Raw genomic sequence first — 22,935 nt, forward strand, 5'->3', positions numbered from 1 at the left:
TGTCACTGGACACTGATGAGAAGAGTCTTGTGTCTATCTTCCTTACCCCTTCCTTCAACTTCTGAACCACTGTGCTGTGTTAAGATGCCCCTTAACCTTTTCTTCTCTAGGCTGCGCAGTCTCAACTCTTTTAGGCTCTCCTTGTATGATGGAAGCTCTCAGACCTTAAACTTCTTTGTGGCTGAATGTGTGAAGGTTTGTCAGCATTTCTCTTCTCCTTGGCAGCCCAAAACTGGACCCGGCATTGCAGAGCTCTGGCTCGCCAAAGCTGAGAAACATCCCTTCCCTCAGCTGGTGATGCTAAAGCAGGCCATGATGCTATTTGACTTCTTTGCTGTGAGGGCACGTGGCTGGTTCATAGCCAGTCTGTTGGCCACTAGGATCCACACATCTTTTTTCTGCAAATCTACTTTCCAGCCAGCATGTCTTCAGCCTGGTGGTATCCAGGACAATACCCCACGCTGACTGATCATCAGAGGTTTCTAAAGAATGTTTAAAACATCACAAGTGGACAGATGTGGGGATTTTGAGTCTCACTCTTGTTTCTGATATGAGCTATTTTTGATGCAAGTTATTTTAAGTACCTGGTTTCATCTCTCTTTTTTAAGGTGTTAGGATTCGAATGCGCATTACTGCACATCATCTGTGCCACAGCATTGACATACTTGTTCTGTAGCAGACACATTGCAAGGAGTTCAGTTATGCTTGTGATATCTGTTAAGGTGAATGGAACAGCGTTAAGTTAAAATTCTATTCCTTGCTCCTGCCAGCCATGACATGGTAGTTTCTGCAGCTCAGCTGATGCATACTAGCTTTTTACATGCTGGTACCTCAACTGTGCATGTGAGCTTACTTTATGACAAGAAATGGGAATAACATGTAGAATATTCATTAAATTTGTGTTAATTAGATTATATATATTTATTTTGAAGTTCTATTCCTAAACAAACAAACAAAAAACGAATTCCTTCTAAGTTCCTGACATGCAGTAAAATGATCAGGTTTTACTTTTAAAGTTTAGGAATACTACTTTGTGTTAGCTCATTTCTTATGTCAGCTGAGGTTTATGCTTTTCATAAAACTTCTACTGGAACACTGACTTTACAACTAGATTTTATATCTCCAAGAAACTTTCTTCCATAGGGCATCTCATATTTAATGTACTATACAATACTCTCCTTCAGAAGAATGAGGCAGAAAATTATATGATTCAAGAACTATACAGAAAAGACTCTTCCCAAAGTTTGCATCACTGGAGCAAGCAGCATAACTCAATTTCTCTCAAGAACAGCATCCCTGTTTTTTCTGAAACCACTGAAATGCTTTTTTCCTGAGTATTTATAAAAGGATAAAATGGTCCTATTTTGTTACACATTTTCCCTAGGGAAATGTACATAACTGAAAAGGCCAGTGTTTTACAGCTCTATGGATATCTCCACGCTTAAAGACAGTTGTAAGCAATCAGGTTTTTTTGAGCAGATGTTCCACCATATGCCTGCAGGCAAATATTCCTTCTTCAGTCTTATAATGATGTGTCCTCAGGCCTAGAAAGCAGTTCTAGTGTTGTGTCTTAATTTCTGTCAGACGGGTCACATGTATTCACATGTATTTTAATGACAAATCAATGTCCACCCTTTTGTTTTTGTGGATGACAACTTCTGGATCACTGCTCTGTTCATAGACATTGCATGCACATTGTTCAACATCTTGGTGAAAGAACAACCTCCTTTCTCTTGCCTGTCTTTATTCTGGTGGCAAACCGGTGACAAATAGGCAGCAAAACAGTATTTGAACAATGCTTGCCTGTGTTGGCACAGTATATTTAGATGTAGTGAGCAGTAATGTTCTCCATACAAGTAAAAATGCATGTTCTTGAAATGCAACTTTGGTGTTACATATTTCTATTTTCAGAAAGTCACTGTTGTTCCTCCTTCCTTTTGGTTAGTTTTGTCTCCATCATGTTTGCTCAAGTTTCTAAAATCTTCTGTTTCTAAATTGGTTTTCTTGCCGAGCTCATGGTGTTGCAGCTCACTGCTTGGCCAGAACACTGCCTTGCTGAGCTCAGAGCTCGAGAAGGTTTTGTTGTAGTGCAAGATTTTAGGCAAAGCTATTGTCTCCTACTGAAAAAGTAGTTTATCTAAGAAACATATTAATGCTTTTACTGATTTAAATAGAAAATGTAGTGACGTTTCCTTGCAGTGTGTGAACACCTGCCCATAGGAAATGAACTGAGTAGACAACTGTGCAGCTGGCAGTTAAACATTGAGGAAATGGGAAAATGTATTGAAACACACTTTGTCCCTAGTTTAATTTGAGTATTAAGCATAAGTGGTACCTGTATTGTTGCCAGGACCTCAGCTTCAGTTATGTCACTTTTCCAATCTATCATTCCGGTCATTCCGGATTCATAACTGATAAGTAATCATTTAACTGGTCTGATGCGCTGCAAGCCTGGAGCATCGAGAAATGGGGAGAAGGGAAAGAGTGGGGAGTGAAGGAAGATAAAACTGTATTTGAAGTGTGTGTGTAAATTAGTTTTATCAATGCTGTGTTAAGAATGCAGTGTGTTTACCTAGAATAACAGCTTTTGTACCTTCACAGTGAATTTAATAGAAAAATAAGGGTTCTTACACAGTTGTGTAGCAAAAGTGGATTTTGAAACAGAAGATTCAAGGAACTTATGGCATTCAGCAGTGTGGCATTGGTGTTATTAGTATGAGGTTGTCTTTAAGGGTTGAAGACTGTGCTCCAGTAGCTGTTCTATTATGCTGTTACAGTTTTTCAGTGTGGTTTTAAACTCTACTGTGTACTTGTCCAACTTGCATCTCTTTGTTAAAGCTCAAGACTTGTTTCTGTCAGGAAACTCACTTCTTCATTTTTCTAGGGGAGGATAACATTGCAGAACAACCGTATCACTTCTCAAATAAGAATTATTCTGGGGTACTTGTTTGTTTCTTACTGACTTTATATTCCTATATACTGAAGTTATTCAGACTTCTGTATTTTACTCTCTATCAAAATACAGAAATGCAGGAGGGTAACTCCAGTGTTTAGCATTTGATGATGATAAGAAATTTTAAATGATGACTGTAGCAGAGCATATTTTGTCCAGACAACATTGTTTTTATACCTGGCTGAGGATGATTTTTGACAACAAGGAGAACTGGATTCAATTCAAGAATTTCAGTTTTAGTTTGATGTAAGTTTCTGTGTTAACATTTATGTTCTCTTAAGGCCAGTTGTGCAGTAGTACTTAGCACTCTGTTTGTTTTGCACAGCAAATACCCAGTTCCTTAAAGCAATTAAATGCGTTTTATAGGGAAATGACAACAAAAATCATTAATATGATGCTGTGACTTTTTGAGTAAGACAACATCAGCTTTAAAAACAGAAATATTTAAGATTTAAGTCTTCTCTAAGTGTAAAACTGTACGGTGAGACTGTAATATTGTCGTAATTGCAGATATCGGGAGGCTATTCAAAAGTGGGATGAAGCGCTTCAGTTAACTCCAGAGGATGCCACGCTTTATGAGATGAAATCACAGGTAAATCATGACATTTCTTTATCTGTTTACAAATCCATAAATAAACAACTGATTATTACTACATACTGTCCAGGAATGTGAAATTGATATATGGATTGAGTACATCAAAACTTATTTAGGATTTACATTTCTTCTCAACACAACAGGGTACCTTACAGCAGGAATTAAAAATGTGGTTTATCCCAGCCAATCACAGTAACATCTTCACTAGGATGTTTATTAGGATGAACTTTATATAGTTGATGATTTCCTAGCACTGTCATTCATCACAATCTCTCTGCAAGGCCTCTTTACCCTCAGTGGAATCAAAAGATCCTCCCAGTGGAGTGTCATCTGTGAACTTACTTAATGTGCCTTCATGTGCACCTGGAAGGTAACTAGCCCCAGTATGGAGCCCTGTGGAACTACCTGCCAGCATGATACAACGGTATTTACTATAACCAACCCTTTGATCCGTTTTTTTACCCATCACAATGTATTTTGGTCTAGCTGTATACTGGACATTTTGCCTAGAAAGATACTGAGAGACACAGTATTGAAAGCTTTGCTGAAATCCAAGAAGATTACATTGGCTGTCTTCCTTGGATCAGGGGAGTAACTGTGGGTAGGTAACTTTGTCTTAAAAGGAGATTAAGTTGGTTAAAGAGGACTTTGCACTCATGAACTCATGTTGGTTGTAACCAGTGACAGGATAGATATGCTAGTCTTGGAAAAGAGTAATAATTGAAGTGCAATTATGATCTCAGTTCATCAAAGCCTGCATCCATCAACACTTCACTGAAGTTATGACACCAACTTGTGATTCCTTTTTGTAGCCTAGATGGCAAAAGTGCCAGGTTTTACTGTTTTGTTTGGATGGAGAAGTTGTTGTTTCTATCTATATGACAAGATAGAAAATTACTTTTATCCTCCCATATTAAATAAAGATGCTGTTCCACAAAAATGTTTTAAAGTTGAATTAAGAATGAGAACAAGGATTTAATTCTTCAGTTCTTAGTTGTTCATGACATATTTCCTCAGTGAACGTATGATTTTTAAAGCTAAGAGATGTAAAAGAGAAACCGAAAACAGTACATCAGTTAATGTTATATGTAACTGTTGGGAAGATTGCTATGTTGTTCAGTTTTAAAATCATTATTGCTATTGTGGTTTGACTCTAGTATAAAGAAAACAAAAAGAAGCACATGTTGTGGTCACTATGGCTTTTTTGGTTATTGTGCCTTCGTTGCCTGCAAAGTGAAGAAAGTTAGAACTAACTTAGCTTCTAACCTGTAGAACGAGGTTAGAAGCTGCTTTCAGTGTAGTAATGCCGAAGTAGTTTTTAGTTCTGTGTAGCTAAAGAAGTTTTAGATCTTACCTGGTTTTGAATTTGATTTGAAAGTCAGTTAATGTTTTAAAAGATTTTTCCTCCTGAATTATTTTGGGTATTGTTAGATTGCTTTGTTAACATATATGTATATATGGGTTACAGATAGCTTACATTAGAAAAGCTTGAGTGTAGTGGGGTGGGTGACTGAAAGGTTGTTTGATGAATTGATTAATTGGGAGAAGTTGTAGATGCCCATTCCTTAGAGGCTGTCTAAGTAGGGTTTGTTGGAGCCCTGGGCAGCCTAATCTGATGGCTGGCAGCCCTGCCCATGGCAGGGAGTTGGAAAATGATGATTTTTAAGGTCCCTTTCAACCTAAGCCATTCTGTCATTAATTTGAATGATGTTGGTATTAAGATTCAGAAGTTTGTACTTGAAACTACAGATATTTTTTTCTAGTACAGCTCAATCATTCTGAATCTTAAATGTTGCTGAGAGTAGGTGTTTGTTCTCCCTTCCTCCTCACTGGACTAGATTTGTAGTCAATAATTTCTTCTAACTTTTGTTTTTAAAATATCAGTACATTTTCTTGTATATATGTTGTTTGAACCTCACGGGAACTTTACAGTGGTACATCCCCATAACTTGGACATGCTTTGGATCAGATTTAAATTTTCTTCAGATGCCATATTAGCATGTAGAGATCTTCGGTATGATTTAAGTTTTAGATTCCTGTATAATTCTGCAGTTAAATGGTGCTATAACATCTTAAAAAGTGTAAAGTTCCTTTAAACACTTACTCATACTTCAATATCTTTATAACAATGCTAGCTTAGATGAAAGATCTGTCTAATCTAGTATCTTGACCACATTCAGTATGGAATGGCTTGGCAGGAATCATATAAATGTCAGAAGCAATACTTTTTCCAGCCTCCAGCAGTCTCTGGTTGTGGGAATTCTTCGTGTTTAGAAGTGCTTAAAAGATTTTATTCTTCAGCGTTTGTCTCCATCACTTTCTGATCTGATGTAAATTTTTGGCATTCACGAAGCTATGTGGTAAGGAGTTCCAAATCTTCATTATGCACTGTATGAAGAATTACTTCCTTTTGTCTATTTTGAACTTTCCATTTCGTAGATTTACTTTATAATCTTCACTCTTCCGTGGGAGAGACAGTATAATATAATTCTTCTTCAGTTAGCAGTTTTTCATGTAGCTATAAAGGTTGTTAACTTCCCTCATTGTTCATTTGTGCATTTAGTACTTTATTCTCCTAATAAAGATATTCCTTTCAGGTGTAAACCTGCAGTTTCTTTTGACAATAGATAAAAATTTAACTCCTGTTTGAATAGAATGGATACCTAGTAGGATTTAATCTAGTTTGAGTGGAAATGGTTTGAGTCCATCCTTCAAGCAGGATGTTTTTGCAGTAGCCATTATTTTGCTATTTGAATTTCTTTTAAAAAATATTTTCATATTGTAAATAAGAGGAGAATAAGGGTTAGCTCATCAGGATTTGAACTAGTGTGCCATGTAACCTGTGCAAACAAATGCTTACCACAGCATCGTTCAGTTGGTCCTATAGCTGCAAAACATGATACTGGTGTAGTCATAGAATCATAGAATGGACTGGGTTGAAAATGACCTCAAAGATCAGCCACTTTCATCCCCCCTGCTGTGTGCAGGGTTGCCAACCACCAGACCAGGCTGCCCAGAGCCACATCCAGCCTGGCCTTGAATGCCTGCAGGGATGGGGCATCCACAACCTCCTTGGGCAACCTGTTCCAGTGTGTCACCACCCTCTGTGTAAAAACTTCCTCCTAATATCTAACCTAAACCTTGCCTGTCTCAGTTTAAAAGCGTTCCCCCTTGTCCTATTGCTATCCACCCTTGTAAATCCCCCTCCTGTTTATATGCTCCCTTCAAGTCCTGGTACTTCAGCTAAATGGCCAAGGTATCTGTAGGTGATTGGGTGAAAGACGGCACATCGCATTCTGGTTCACCAGGAAGGACTCAGAAATCAGCTGAATGACTGTAATTTGGTTTTGTAAAACTTCTTCACTTATCTTAATGATTCTGTTGGAGAGGAGGAAAACCTGAAAGAATGACATGGATATGAGCCAGCAGTGTGCCCTCACAGCACAGAAAGCCTACTGTATGCTGGACTGCATCAAAAGAAGTGCAGCCAGCAGGGTGAGTGAGGTGATCCTGCACCCCTGCTCTGCGCTGTGAGGCCTCACCTGAAGTACTGCATCCAGATGTAGAGTCCTCAGTACAGGGGAGACTGATTATCACAGAATCACAGAATCACAGAATTGTAGGGGTTGGAAGGGACCTCTAGAGATCATCGAGTCCAACCCCCCTGCCAAAGCAGGCTCCCTACACCATGTCACACAGGAAGGCATCGTGGTTAGAGAAGGCCCACAGAAATGGCTGAAGGCATGGAGCACTTCTCCAACAAGGACAGGCTGAGGCATCTGGGGCTGTTCAGCTGGGAGAAAGCTCCACAGAGACCTAATAGCAGCCTTTCAGTATTGAAAAGGGAGCTACAGGAATGAAGGGGACAGATGCTTTAGTAGGGTCTGTGGTGATAGGACATAGGGAAATGGTTTCAAACTTAAAGAGGGGAGATTTATGTTGAGGATAACAAAGAACTACCTTTTACAGTGAGGGTGGTGAGGCACTGGATGTCCCATCCATGGAGACTTTCAGGACCAGGATCTGAGCAACCTGAACTAGATGTAAGTGCCTCTGTTCACTGCAGGAGTGTTGGACTGGATGACCTTTAAAGGTCCCTTCCAACTCTAAAAGATTCTGTGATTCTATGATTCTAATAACGGAATCTACATTTTTACTTTCAACGTGAACTTTGCTCTCTGCTGAAGTAGGGAGCACAGCTGGGAAGTTTCACTGTTTTGCTTTGGATTCACTTTTTGTTGTTCCATAGTACATTCTTATTCATGTTGCAATAGAAGATAAGTTTATGTACAAAATTGTATACATCATAAAACTATTTCTTAAATCTTTTTAAACAAAAGTTCTGTTTTGGTCTTTAAATCAGCAGCATTTCTTTAGTATGTACAAGTAACTGTTACGGGTGTTATTTGCGGTATGACTTACCCTTACTGGAAGCTGATTAGTGTAAGGTGTAATTTGATATCATTCTACTTTTAATGCACTGATGTGAGCTGTAAAAATCCATTTTTGCCAAAATAGGAATACTTAAATCATTCAAAAAATACTGTGGTTAATATTTAAATGATACTGTCTTCCGGATGAGTATATTGTTCCTATCCATCATACTAACACAAATACTAAAGCTATTACTGTGTAGCTAGATGGGAAAGTTTAGGTACCTCCACGTTTGGAGGAACACCAATTTCTGCAAGGCCTTGGCCAGTGCTTAGTGCCTATGAAACCCATCAGTCTTGGTGCGAGTCATATACTTGAGGAGGTGATTCACTTTAGGAGTAACTTTTCACTGCATTCAGAGGATTTTTATGGTCTCTACTCATTTTCTGTCAGTGAAGAAAAATGTCCCCGTGAAGTCATTCTTTTTTGAGATTTAACACAGGGTGAGAGGTTGCGGATGGGGTTTAAGATCTGTGCATTCTGCAAGGCTTATAAAGATAATTTCAGTGTGGGTTATATAGCAGTTTCCCAGTTCATCAGTATTTGCTTTATCAGCAGCAAAGTAACATTGTATATACTCTGTTGTTTAATATGCAGCTCAGCAAAATAAGTTAATGACATAGTAGGAATCTGTAAATATTTACGGAAAGAATTAAAAGATCTGTATTCTGACTGATGTGGGACAAATGTCTTTCCTAATTTCTGAAGAGCGGAAATAGTGTTTAAAGTGTTCAGTTTTCAGTGTCAGTTTGCAGTAAGTTTGCTTCCAGAAAATCATATGGCATCTGTGGAGTTGCTCAACTGTATCTTGGTTCACAACCCATGAAAGCTGATGAGTTTCTTCTCATTGCTCTCAGCTGCTCTTTGATCTCTTTAAAAAGCTCTGATTATGATGTGGAGAGAAGTTAGGGTTGCACATACTGCTCTCTTTTTCATGCAAGATGTTTCAGTTTCTATAGTTCATCTTCCCTTACCAGCTTTAACTGCTTCCCTGTTGAAAATGCTGGATAGCAAGTGAATAATTACGTGAGCAGCTCATTTCCATACTATTATTATTTAAACATTTTGGGGAAAAAAAAGAAGTCTCCTATTGTTACTTCTGGTATTAGATCAGTAGCGTCTTGTTCAAAGGAGTGTAGGAAGCTCACCTATATTAATTCAGTCTTTAAGAACTTTGTTGTGGCCTAAATTCTTAAACATCCAGTGTATTATTTCACTGCTGCTTTAAATTATAAGAAGTCATACAACATGGGGGAGTTGTATGAAGTAGGTTCTGAACCTTTGTGCAGTGGATTAACCAGGACTCTTTCCTGAAGGAAGACACCCATCAATGGGCAGTGTTACATGTATATACTGCAGTTGTTTTTAGATATTTGTAGAAATGAGTGAATACAAATGAAAAGAACAATAAAAAGGAGTTCTCAATCTAGTAAGCTTTCTGGCTGTTTATCAGCTCTCTGTTCTAATTTCTGTGCTGTACATTATCCTTAATTTGCATACAGTGAACAGGATTTCAGCTGCATACCTCTTTCATAGGCCAAGCCCATTATTTAAATCATTCCAACCCCTGTTCTTAAGGATTAAGAAATCCATCACTCAGTGAAGAAATAGCTTCAACTTCCGCTCATCTCTCTTCATACTTAAGAATTTGATAAGCTTTGTAAGATTTGGTCAGATTTCATAATCCCTAGTTTAGTTTATAACGAATCAGCTAATTGTTGCTTATTTATATCTAGTAGTTTATGATCTTTAGGAATTACATGTTTGTGTTACAGGATATGAAATTTAGATTAATACAAGGTCCACATGTCTGGCACTTAGTTGGAAACAAACTGTCTGCTACCTATCTGTCCATAGCAAAATATAGAAAGAAAAAATGAGAGAGACATAGGAATTATTTTTTCACTGGCTCCCCTGGAATCTGTTTGCTGGATCAGACCTTTGGCTAACACGACATTTACAGTCAGTGAACTCATCCCTGGTGGTGTTCAGTACCAAGCTGTATGGGGCCTTGGGCAGTATGATCAACTGGGTGGCAACCCTACACACAGCAGGGGTTTGGAACAAGATGATCTTTAATGTCCCTTCCAACCCAGGACATCTGGACCTGTCTTAAGTTGAAGAGGAGGGAGATTGCTGAGAGGGTTACAGTACAGTCTCTGCCTACTTGAAAGTTCTTGTGGACTTGAACTGCATTTAGTCTGTGCAGTAGTTGATGAAATTTGGTAAAGAAATTACCAAATTCTTTGCGTGTTCTCTGTAATTATTGTATCTGTATGTATTATATTGACTCTTTAGAGTTCCGTTTTTATATTTTTATGTATTTGTAGCTTTCTTGTAATATCTGATATTAAATATTTTGTGATTTGTAGTAACTACGTAATATTCTGATGTTAATTCTGCTGAGCAAACTAGTAAACTGATAAATATTATAGTGTTTTAAATAGATTAGTTTATTTCACCCATGAAAATAAAGACTTCACAGATAAATGTCTGTGAATGATACAAACTTCATTATAACTAGAAAGTAAATCAAATATGGGATAAGATTACTTAACTGTGAAATTTGAGTGCTGTCTTGCTAATGAAGTTTGCAAAAGAAAATTCACACGAGAAGTTAGAGGTTAGGTCCATTTTAAATAAATACTATGACCAGTCTGATTTATTCCAACAGTTTTGGCAACCCTGCCTGTGGCGTGGGGGTTGAAACTAGATGATCATTCTGATCTTTTTCAACCCAGGCCATTTTATGATTCTATGATATGATTCATGACTTCTTAAAATAATGCTTGCTTGTTCCTGCTTTCACTAGTAATATGAGTTTTATGAGTTTTTGTGGACGTGACTAGCAAAGAGTGCACTTATTCATCTCTACTATCAAAAAAATTCCCACCATTGAAATAGTTTTGAATGTAACTTGAATGAAAAGAGATTACACAGAGTTTCCGCTAATGTATTCTAATTGTAAGTGTCTGGATTCTGACAAGAATTCCCATCAAGATGCATTCTCTGCAGGAGAAGTTCCTTCAGAAAGGAATTCAATCAAATCAAAGAGTGCTTATTTTTGGAGGGAGCCTTGGGGGTTGGTGAACTCTACTTTTCTTCAGTAGAATTATTTCAGAACAGTGAAGGTAAATATCCAAGTATAACCAAGCATCTTAATATAACAAATGTTGGTAACAATGAAGAGATAAAATTAAGAGATAAGATTGGCAGCAAACATTCTAATGCTGTCAGGTGTGAGGACCGCAAACTGCACGTCTGAAGGAACACATGATCATCTCAAGTGTTTCAAGCACATGAAATGGAATGAATGAAGACTAGAAACATCTTAATGAGAAGCAGAAGAGTAGACCATTATGCTAATGTTGTGTTTGACCATCTCAGATTGTTAACTGGAACATTCAAATTGATTTTTTAGTAACTTGAGTAACTGATGCCATAGTTGCTATTAGCACAGTGCTTACCATCAGGATTTGGAAGAGCACTTTTAAAGCAGCTATCTAAATCAATGCACACAGCAGTTTTATGTAGATGAAAGTGTAGTAATTGGGTTGCGTTATTATTAGTAAGGTCGTAGTTCAGTAGACAAGGCAATAAAATTCATTCAACACTACAAATATATCCTAAATATTTATAGTGATATTTTGGAGTTGTTGCAGTAGAAAGAACTTGTAAGAAATACTGACTACTCTGAGATACATAAAATTGTTCAAGTGGTTATATAGTTGGGTTTATCTTCTGTTACGAGAATAAAGACATTAAGAGATGAATATAAAAGCCAGTTGAGAGGTTCAGAATCCCTTAATGTTGGTGGGCTGTGTACACCTATCCACTAGTAACAGTTTGATTCAGTTCTTGGATCTGCTTCAGTCAGAAGATGCACACAAAAATGCAGTTGGACTGGAGAAATAGATAGTGCTCATTACTTTTTTTCTGAGAAAGCACAGTTGTTGTTAACTGTTGAGGAAAAAAAAAAAAAGGAGAAAATGACATGACATAACTTATAGCTGTGGAGGGGTGTACCTAAAAACTTTTAGGTACTTTTGAATTCCAGTGTGTAGCCTGTTGAGTTAAAGTGAAACCAAATTTAGGTATTTTTAAGTTCCGGTGTGTAGCCTGTTGAGTTAAAGTGGAACCAAATTTAGGTATTTTTAAGTTCCAGTCAGTAGCCCGTTGAGTTAAAGTGAAACCATGCAACTACACTCCATAAAAAGTCTTACTAAAACATGAGAGATATGGATCCAGATGCTTTATTGGAGATGTTGCTTGCTGTATTTCTTTCACGCACAGTTAACTTTCTGCAACAAGGCTATCTCACTGTAGCTACCCTAATGCTGTACAAATGTTTTGTGAATTAAATTTAATTAATATTAATTCAAGATGCCTGAATTTGAATTCTCCTTATACCACACTCATATTTGTCTGTTTAATATACTGTAGGAGGGTAAGGCTAAATGTGTTCTATGCTTGAGCAGCTGTGCTGTTGTGTTCTGATATTTATCATGCTTGAGGGTTGACCAGTTGGGACAAAAGTGGCTAGCCACGCATGAGTCTGACTTGCGTGGTTAACAGTTTCATCGTACTGTAGGAATGCAGTTGTCATTGTTTCTTACACTGTTACCTGTCACCATAGCATGCGGCTGTCTGAAATCATGATCTCAGAGTGATGCTGGTCTTAAGGTAGCATGCCAGTCTCATGGAGGTCTTGGAAAAACAGAGGTCTTGGAAAAACTTTGAGCCTTGTTGCATGTTGTTAACTATGATTTATAGGCTAAGTTATGAAGATTGAGTGCAAGGGATAGAATAGCAACGGGCCCACACTAAATTGTAGTGCTGAGTGAAAGTGATTTCCACGTTCAGAAATGACTGTTTTATTTTTTTTTGTGTAGATGACTTCATATCCAAGTCAGGCATCCTTCAGTAATAGCAAGCTGTCTCTGAAGTGTAACATTTGTACAGTTGTTTAACTCTTGTTTTCATTCAGATTACCATATATCTATATTTTTTTTTTTCATGATTTTATAATGCACACTATAATTTTATTGGGTAGATTTCAGTTTTCTATTAAAAAGAAAAAAATAAAACTCAGGAGTTTTGCAACAGTACTGGCTTGTTCATTGTGCTTAATTCTCAGTGTTTTCCCATGGTGTAATGCCACAGTTCTGATACTCCTTTACAGAGCGTGGGATTTGCAGGGGGAGAGAGGGGATGCCTTCCAAAGCAATTAATCTACTTCTAGGATAATTGCTGAAACAGTTAAGATGAATCATCCTGTAGCATGCCTTTTTCTTTCTGTGAGCTACGGAGTGAGTATAATTGCTATAGGCAGCTGACTTGTAAACTATGAAAAGATAGGTGAGATGAAATTGTCTTTAATACAGGAAAATTGGTGGTTGCTTGAGTAATCCTAGAAAAATTAATTCTGTTTTCCGTTTGCTTATTTTTATTCCTCTTATTTTTCTGTTGTAGGTCCTGATGTCTTTACATGAAATGTTCCCAGCAGTGCATGCAGCAGAAATGGCTGTTCAGAGGAACCCACGTTCCTGGGATGCTTGGCAGACTTTGGGACGTGCCCAGCTTGGATTAGGAGAGATAGTGCTGGTAGGAAAATAAATGACATTGACACATTAAAATTGTGGTCTATATCCTCTGCATTGTGTGCCAGAGAGTGAAAGTACATAAATACCAGGGCAGCTGAATAGCCTTAAATAGCCTGAAAGCAGGCAAGGAAAAAGATGCTTGCTGTTAGTTACCAAGTATGCCCCTTTACTTGGTTGTTTATCACAAATGTTTCCTGTGTGGTTTTGCTGCTAGGCTTGTGTAAGACCTGCCCAGCTCAAAGCTTTTGTGTTATATGCTGTATTTAAGTGGTGGTTTTATGCAGCAGAGTAATTACAATGATGTAACTGTGTATACTACATTCTAGATGCTGCACTGCTACAACACAGCTCACCATGCTTTAAAGCTCAAAATACTGTGAAGTCCCAGGTGATACCTATCCTTAGTTTTATGCACAGCTGCCAGAAGACATCTTGTTTTCCCTAGCTCCTGTTTTCTTGCTTCAAATACAGCAGATCACATGTGCACTTCCACACAGCCCCATGACTCCGTGACTCCATACAGCAGATGAAATTGATTCTTTTGCTAACAGGAGAATAAAAAGGCTGGGGTGCTCACAGTAGCTGACGTACATCTTTTCTTTAGCGCCAGCTGTATACCATGGTGCTGTACTGGGCACATTAAGTGATAGAGAAGGAAGCATCCTGCAGTCTGCAGGTCATCCAGCTCTAAATAGCCTTCTGCATGTTGAAGTGTGGAAACACAGTGAGCTTTGTAGTCCAGATACATTCACAAAAATCAATTAGAAAAATAATCTGTAGTGGGCTCTCAGATAAAAAAAGATACTGGCTTTATTTTGTTTTGTGTATCTGAGTGCCAGCTATAGAAATGATTAATATTGTCACTAGAGTATTTCTGGAAAGTTTCAGTGTTTGCACTGGAAATTTTTCAAGCATAAATATAATTAGGATGTTTTTGGGTGAGCCTAACAAGTCATGGAGAGAGTGATTTTATTGTTTTAACTGCAGTAAGGTACAGTATTTGAAAGAGAGAAAGCAAGAAGAAAAGTACAGCAAAACATGAGAATAACATAAGGTAGAAGCTGAGTGTTGTGGATACGTGTGTCGTGTTCTGCCCTTCTGTTGTCACGGTATCAAAACATGGAATATTTAATATAAATCCATACCTGTCTGCATCATATCAAATAGCTGGTGACATTCCATTGCTTTTATGTTGTAGAAGGCAAGGGCAGATGGCCTGTCATGTCTGCATTAACAATCTATAAATCCTCTTTTTTTTTCAGTGCCTAGAATTGCCACTGTAAATTATGTTTGAGATTTTAAATACATTAGTCTCAGGAAATTCGAAGTTATTTCCTGCAAGAATCCCAGGTAGCTGGTGCTGCTTATTCTATAAAAAAAAGAAGAAAAAAAAAGAAAGAAAAAAAAATCTACAATAACAGCAATGAAAATTACAGATATATACCCATGTTAGTTATACCACCAGGTCTGCACACCAGGCCATGTAAAGCTTCAGCTGCAATAACCAGTTGCATCACTCCAACAAGAGCAGATATCTTCAGTAAATAGAGCAGCGGACTTAATATCCACTCTGTGTTCATTTTGTTTAAATACAGACTAGCTCTGTTTGGAGAACTTCAGGGGCTCTCTTGGAATGCAACATGGAATTTAACCAGAAGGTTTGTCTGACTCCCCAGTGCTAACCAAAACAGAGATTTGCATCAAAGCACATTGTGAATCTGAGCTAAATCACCCATGTAGGTGCACCTGTAGTTACCACTGTATTGACAGTGAGGTGAAGTTTCATCAACTAGGTTTTGTCTGACAGGAGGGCCAACTATCTAAGTGCTGTTGTCTCTGTTGTCAGAGCAGGGAGCCTCGTGTTGGGTAACCTCCTGTGGGGGTCTCCCGTGGTTTTATCATGGGGCACTATTTGCTTTTGGATGTGTTTAACGCATAATGAATTGCCTCCTAGTGAGAGTGCTCCCTCATACAAAGAATAGTATTGGGAATTATTTTAAACTTCAGATAATGCTCACTGTTTTCAAACAAAGGAGTCTTTAAGGAGTCATGAAAATAGTGGAGAAGTCTTACAAGGTTAAATAATTTCGTAAGTATTGGACTTGTGGAGTGTTCTTGAACAAATTTTCTATTGTAATTATACTCTTCCCATTAGCCTTTTGTTACCATGGTATTCTCATCTTTCACTGTGCTAGGCTTTTACAAAGAAGTGCTAATAGAGTATGAACGTCAGTGCTTTTTGCAATGTATGAGATTTGGAAACTCTGCCCTTCTCAAGAGCAGCTCCACTGCTTTATTGTTTCAAGCCTCCCTTTCTCCACTCCTCTGTGTATTTCCTCACTGCCTGCACCCTGCCAAATGGTCTGTCATAAATATTTGTATTAATTCACAGAGAGTGATGTACTTTTTGTAAGAAAAGATGTACTGCATTTTGATTTTGTTTCCTCTGCCTAAAATACAACTTCCAAACAAACTAATCTATATTGTGTGTAATGTCACTGCAAATGAAAGATTTCTGGGGGGCTGAACTTGTGACAGAGACTAAATGAGGTAAACTAGTCCTAATTTATTTAACTTCTACAGAAGTTATGCACTCTTTTTTCCCGAATTTAGTAAATCAGGTCACTAGTAAGAATTAATTACAAACAAGCAGAATGTAGTGAATGTCAATGTCCTGTCTTACATTCTAGAAACTGATCTGTGGGAGTACACCTCATTAAATGCCACTGTGAATACAGAAACTGAACGAATTCGTAGTTGGGCTTACTGTTTCTGTAATTGTAAATGTTTGTTTTTGAGTGAATTTTACTGTATTGTTGATGACACTCTAAAGTAACGATGTCACACAAATAATCTTCATTGGAACACTTTTTCCATGAGAGAAACCAAAGCTTACTTTCATATAGAAAATAAAAACACGAATAAAAGAACAAATGACCCATCAAGCGAACGAATAAAAAGACCACAACAAAAGCAGCATTAAAAAAATAACCAGCTGAAAGCATCTGAGTCTCCCAGGTTGGAGATCTCCAAAACCCACCTGGATGTGGCCCTGGGCACTCTGCTCTCAGTGTCTCTGCTTGAGCAGGGTTGGACCAGTTGGGCACAGAGGTCCTGCCAACCTCATCATTCTGTGGCGTAAGTTTGTTGTGGACTAGGTCCTCATTTTCAAATCTGGAGTACTGATAACTGCGAAGTTAAGTGAGCAAATGGTGTAGGGAACCTGCTTTGGCAGGGGGTTGGACTCGATGCTCTCTGGAGGTCCTTTCCAACCCCTGCGATCCGGTGATTTTGTGAAATGTGTAAAATGGAAACCAATTGTGCATGCTTGTTTCTTTCATTTTTGGAGAATGCGTTTTTCTGTGTCAGGGTTTTTTCGCAGCAATGGAAGTGATGCAAAGACTAATTTATTATTTATTATATTTATAGAACATAATATATAATATTATATATTATTTATATTATTTATAATTATTAAATTATCACATTTTTAACAGAACGGATTTATTAATCTAAGAGAGAGTCACAAGATTTCATTTTATATATAGCATTTGTAAACTGGTGCCTGGTTGTGTTCCTGCCAAATTCCTGAGTGGACAAATAACTCACAGTTTCTTTTCAGACTAATAGGAAATTAAAATACTTAACCACATTGCTGTGATAGTTCTCCTTTAACAACATAATGCATAGATTATTTTTGTAGTTATTTAAGCACGTTAATAGACTATTTAACTTTAATATATGAATATAGTCAGGACTCTCCTTACGTGCACAAATGAAATTAAAAAGAAGCACTGCAATTGAAAAAATAGCAATTTGATCTGTAATTTTGGCCTAGAATTTCTTGTAATTTCATCTGAAGTGTGAAACAAAAAGTAAATTATACAATTTTCATCAGGTTCTGATAAAAGACATTTCTATAGGGAGATTAAAAAAAAAGAAAGCATGGGACATATTTTTTGTTCTGCTGACCAGAACTACATGCCAGCCATGTACATGTTCTAGTGTATAGGATTTGGGAGGCATTAAGCTAAAGCGTGACAGAAAATAAAAGACTTTGTCAGATGAAAAGGAGTTCTGTTGAATTATTTTCGACCACTTTTAACAATCCTTCTCAAGAGTAGGCACTACTCAGTGATACAGGGTTATAGCGTATTTTTAATGCAGGAAAGTACCTTCTACTGAGAGCTGATTTTTATTTTCAGGTTGCAGAAAAGCAGACAAGTTTCTGTGAGTTTAAATGCTCTTTCAGCTGTATTTCCAGCAGATCTGCCTCCATGCTTGAGATCGTGTCCTTTTTAGCAGAATCGATGGGTAGAACAGGAGTCACATGTGTAAGGTTCTCAGGTGGGATGGTTGTTTTGTTCCCTTGATCAAACTGGATTGTGCCTATCTGTGCATCAGAGCTTACTGTACAGATCTCTCAGGTAAAGCCAGCCTATCGCATTTGCTTTCGGAGAGTTTACCCCAGTGTCTTGCAAGGATGCTTCTGAACAAAATGGATTTATGAACTTAAGAACTGCAAATAATAAAGAGTTCAGCTGTTGAATGCAGAACTGGTATTTTTGCTGGAAATAATTTTCAATAAGAAGATTGCTACTGAAAAGAATAAACAGTTGGAACAGAAATCTGCACAGAAAAATTCAGCCTGACTGTTTAAAGTTGAAATAGATAAAGACATTTGGTATTCAGATTAAATTATATAAACTAATTAGAATGAAAATATCTGAAAGGATTGGATTCCATTTGGTCAGTGTCATTAAATATAATAGAGATTTCTGTGAAAATGAGTTGTAGTCACTGAATAGCACAAGGTAGAACAGACTATAATTGAAATAAAATGCTGTATTGAATGTTGGGGAAAAAAAATCCAGTTGTAAATGTTGGTAGATATGGAGAAGGATTACTTACAGTTCCATAAACATCTCAACTGTTGGACAACTTTTAGTATAGGTCAGGTGGACTCTTGTTAGGTGTAAAATAAAAAGCTAGTGTAAGCCTTGGTGTCAGGTGTGAGCTGTGTGTAGTCTCCATTAGCACAGAATGTGAAAGTGGCACTTCCTGAACTCATCCATGTGAATGGCTTTACTATGAGATAATTTGCTTTCAGCAGTAGTTTGTCATTATTATAATTATAAATGGGTCGAGAAATAGGAAACAAAAAACAGTGATATTCACTTTTTGTAATAGATTTACAAAAATGAGCATTTTCTGTTGTATGACAGCTTTTTCAGCTCATTAAATGTTGCCTTATATTAATCTTTTATTTTTATTACTGTATTCAGTGTTGTTTAATATGCATGACCATATAGAAAGGTTTTAATTAAGAGACCTGTTCCTTGGAAGGCTTAGAGGCAGATAGTATTTGTTTATATTTTGTGTTTAATAGAAAAGAGCACTGAGTGTGTTTACTGATAGCTCATATACTTACATGCCTATGTGTTTGTATAAATCACAGTTGGTGAGGTCAGTCTTGACGTTTTCACTGTTAATATGTGAGGACTGATCCAAAATTAACGCCTCCTATTTGACTATATTGGCCCAAGCCTTCAGAGACAGATGCTGGTGGTATGGCAGCAGAGGCTGAGCCTTCCCATTACATGTTGTTGCTCTGTGACAGATGGCAGCAGAGGGGGACAGCCTGACACAGTGGTATCTGACATGGAAATGCACATGAAGCAAAGGGGTGGAACTAAATTCCTCCATGCAGAAAAAATTACACCCACTGACATTCATTAACACTTGTGAACATTTAGGGAGATCAAACTGTGGATATGAGCACAGAGGGGGTGGTGAGTGGTGGGTTTCAGCAACGATGCCATTGTGGGAACTGCAAAACAGCAGGTCTCCTCCACAGGTACTGATTTTTACAATAATACAATAGTGCAGTAATTTTGGCTTCTACTTAATTACAGTATCATTTTTGACATGCAAAGTCTTATCTGAACTTTTGTTGCCAAATACCTGGTCTGTTGTGTTTTCATGCTGGTGGTGTTTTCAGACACTTACATGAAGCGTTTTTTGGGGATACATTTCTGTGATTGTAAATTTCTGTGATGAAAAACATGGGCATCAAACTTTCCAATCCCTCTTCTTTATTCTGTTTGCAGGCAATCCGAAGTTTCCAGATATCCTTACACATCTTTCCAATGAACCCTGAAGTATGGAAGGAGGACCTTTCTTGGGCGAGAAAACTACATGAACAGCAAAAAGCAACAAAGACTGATGCAGAACAATCACAGGCCAAAGGAAAAGAGATTGCGCAAGCATCAATCCCAGACTATGACTTTGAAAGTGATGAAATTGTGGCAGTCTGTGCTGCCATTGCAGAGAAGGAGAAAGCTCTTTCAGAAGCTAAAACTGTTGTGATTGTGTCCGCTTCAGGCACAGTAGAGACTGTTACTGAGAAAGAGAATTGCACTTCAACTCCCGATGAATCCATTTTTATCAGAGCCCGATAGGGCAGCCCTGTGGATTGTCTATGCTGCTTCAAATGTCATTTATCACACAGGGTTTTGTTTTTTTAAGCAGTAGGGGAGCCTGCAGAAATAAAAGATTGAAATTATTTTTCTTTTTTAAAGTGAAAAAAATATATAAAAAATGACGTGAGCTGTTTTCCAAGAGGAAATCCAAGATTTTATTTAGGAAATGTAATGTTAAAATCCTTGCCTGCATTCTCACATTGATTTTACTTTATTTTGTAATTTTACAGGTTAATGTCTTCATTTGCTGACTAATTAATGAACTGTTATTTAAAATGCAAAAGAAAAAGGGATTTCAAAATATGTATTTCAGTCCTTAATCGTTAGCATTAGTTATCTTCCAGCTGTGGTGAACTGTTCTCTGTTATCAGAAGCTTCTATTTTCATTAGGATTAATTTTCCTATGGGAAACTTTTCTGTGAAGCAGAGATAGACTTTTATGTTGTGTTTGTTGTGTCTGTGATAGACCAGAGATCTGATCTGTAGTCAGGCAAACTTGGTAAAACCTTCCATGCTACTTTCAAAGGTGAATGGGTAAATACGTTAGATGAAACGCAGTGCTATACTAAACAAGCACTTGAATGCTTAATTGTTATTAGATGTTTCATTAGAAGAGTGAACATTCAGCTGAGACTGAAACTCGTCTTTTCTTAAGTACTATACTACAACTACCACTGCAAGTAAAACGTTGGGAGTTGGAAATAGATATTTCTGCAGGATGCTGTATCTTATGTAGCCTTTCCTTTCTAAGTAAGGCTAATCTTATAAAGGGGATCAATTTTCTTTTTACAGTTCTTGCAACCTGCCCATGAAATTACAGTCTCAGTGAACTGGTTGTTCAGGGCAGCATTGCCTGAGTCTCCGTTTTTATTCTTTTTGGATTTTAGATGCTGTGCTGTATATTCGCAACTGTGAGAAACATAGGAGATGTGCTTGCTTGGTCTTCATCTTTGTTTAGGGGAATATGGTCACTGGTTACTTGTATGAACCATCTAGAGAAACAAATTCAGGCAGTTTCTCTGGTGGCTCTTTGCTAAGACTACCCTCTTTTTGTTGTCAGAAGAGACAGGATAGAGATGATAGCCTCCAGGCTGAACTGGATAACAGCCTACTGAAGAATTCTCAAAATTTCAGGGTTGGGAACATGTTTCCACTTAACTTTTGTAATATTTTGAAAGCGAAAAAAAACCCCAACAAAACAAAACAAACAAAAAACCAAACACAACGGCAACAAAAAAAACTTAAAATAATAGCAAAACCTTCTGAAATCTCTATATCTTTAATACTTGATTCCTATTAAAAAAAAAAACCAAAACATTTCATAGAAAATAATATTATTTTTGCTCAAGAAGCATGGTGAGTTTTGCAGTAGAATGTTTGTTGTAGACACATCACTCAACTGAGAACATAGTTCAGTTGAATATTGCTAATTCTTAAGAGGACAGTTAAGGTTTTTTCCTGTTTTTTTGTGGGTTTTTTTTTTGTTTTTTTTTTTTGCAGAAATTAATTATCCCTTTAAAAGACTTAATTTCCATGTTCTTACATGGCTAAGCTTTTTTTTTTTTTTTTTCCCAAATACATGGATTTTTTTTTAGATCTATGTGCATGCACTCAAATAATGAGCATTTTTTCACATTTAAATATCCAGAATAAGTATGACTACAGTGACTATTATGAGGATGTAAAGCTTCACCATGCGCTATTTTTGTTTATTCAGTTCTGAAATGGATTCTTAAATGCTTGTTCAATACGTATCTGATTCTTGTTTGAAAGGCTCTGTTGTAAAGCTTTGTCTTGGGTTTGATTTTGTTTGTTTGTTTGTAACAAATAATGCAATCTGTTCAGCAATAGGAGGTGTTAGAAGAGTTTGACAACTATCTTCAAAGAAGAGACGTCCTCTGATTGGAAAAGGAAGTGTGCAAAAACACTGTAAGACATTTTCTGTTTTCCATTTTGAAGTAGTTTGGCTGTAATCAAATAAATCTTTCCTTTATTTGCCTTTTATAATTGTATCAGTGTTGTGTATTTACTCATATGGGAAAGACTCCCTTCTTCCTTGCAGAGGTCACTGTTATCACTGTTTCTGCTTCCACTGAAATGATTTGCAAAATTACTGTTGACTTCAATGCAGTTGGTCAAAGTCATGGCAGTGCACATCTATACCATCAGGCTCGACAGTTGCATTGGGCTGGAGGTGGTGGTGTTCCCATTCCCAGTACTAGGTGTGTTTTTTATTCTGGTGTTAATAGGTTATAAATTCTAGTTATTATATTGTCAGTATTATCTTGAAACAAATAGCAGATAAGTTATTGTAAATGTGTTACACTTGGGGAGGAAGCTTCACTGCTGATGTTGCAGCCTCTCTCTTTTTTTGTACAGCATGCCATGTTTTGCATGTACGAGATTTTCTGGGTCTATTTGAATAAAATAATGACTTCTCTGCTGTGCAGTGATGCCTGTTTATTCTTTAGGTAGTAACAAGAATGTTACCATTGACCATGTTAAGATGTTAATCATATAATCAGTTGGCTGCTTCTGTCTCTGCTGGACATGTTAACTAGTCATTGTTAAAAAAAAAAACAACCCAAAATATACCAAAGCAAACCTCAAGAAAAATGTTCAATAAAAGGTAGTGGTAAGCTGTTTTGAGATCTCAGGAGTATCAAAAAGCATGTGATCTGAAGGAGAAAGCCTTTGTTATCAAAAGAGCGAAGTACTGCTACTTTAGTACCTGGAATTTATTGTTCATAATCATCACTCACAGTCTGTGGCTTCAATAGTTTTGTATGTTTGTCTCGCATATGACTCATATGAAAATGACGAAATGTAACAAGGTGGTTGAAGAGCAAAGTACACACAGCTGAGGAT

At 37.3% G+C, this 22,935-nt stretch overlaps 1 protein-coding gene across 4 annotated transcripts in view; it reads left to right on the forward strand.

Annotated features, from left to right (window-relative positions):
- The window catches only part of TTC33 (tetratricopeptide repeat domain 33), a 36,381-nt gene extending 13,865 nt beyond the window's left edge, over positions 1 to 22,516 (forward strand). For 3 of the 4 annotated variants that reach the window (XM_085530144.1, XM_015848494.3, XM_085530146.1), the window contains exons 3-5: positions 3,464 to 3,545; positions 13,455 to 13,586; positions 19,696 to 22,516. In XM_085530144.1, the coding sequence (XP_085386270.1) occupies positions 3,464 to 3,545; positions 13,455 to 13,586; positions 19,696 to 20,046 (565 nt within the window). In that variant the 3' untranslated portion in view covers positions 20,047 to 22,516. Of the gene's footprint in view, positions 1 to 3,463; positions 3,546 to 13,454; positions 13,587 to 17,939; positions 19,443 to 19,695 lie in introns of those variants that run through there. The other variant, XM_085530145.1, reaches the window with a different exon arrangement.
- The last annotated feature ends 419 nt before the right edge of the window (positions 22,517 to 22,935 follow it).

This window comes from Coturnix japonica, chromosome Z (assembly GCF_054131305.1).
Source record: "Coturnix japonica strain WE chromosome Z, WE-NBRP24, whole genome shotgun sequence".
Taxonomy (NCBI): domain Eukaryota; kingdom Metazoa; phylum Chordata; class Aves; order Galliformes; family Phasianidae; genus Coturnix; species Coturnix japonica.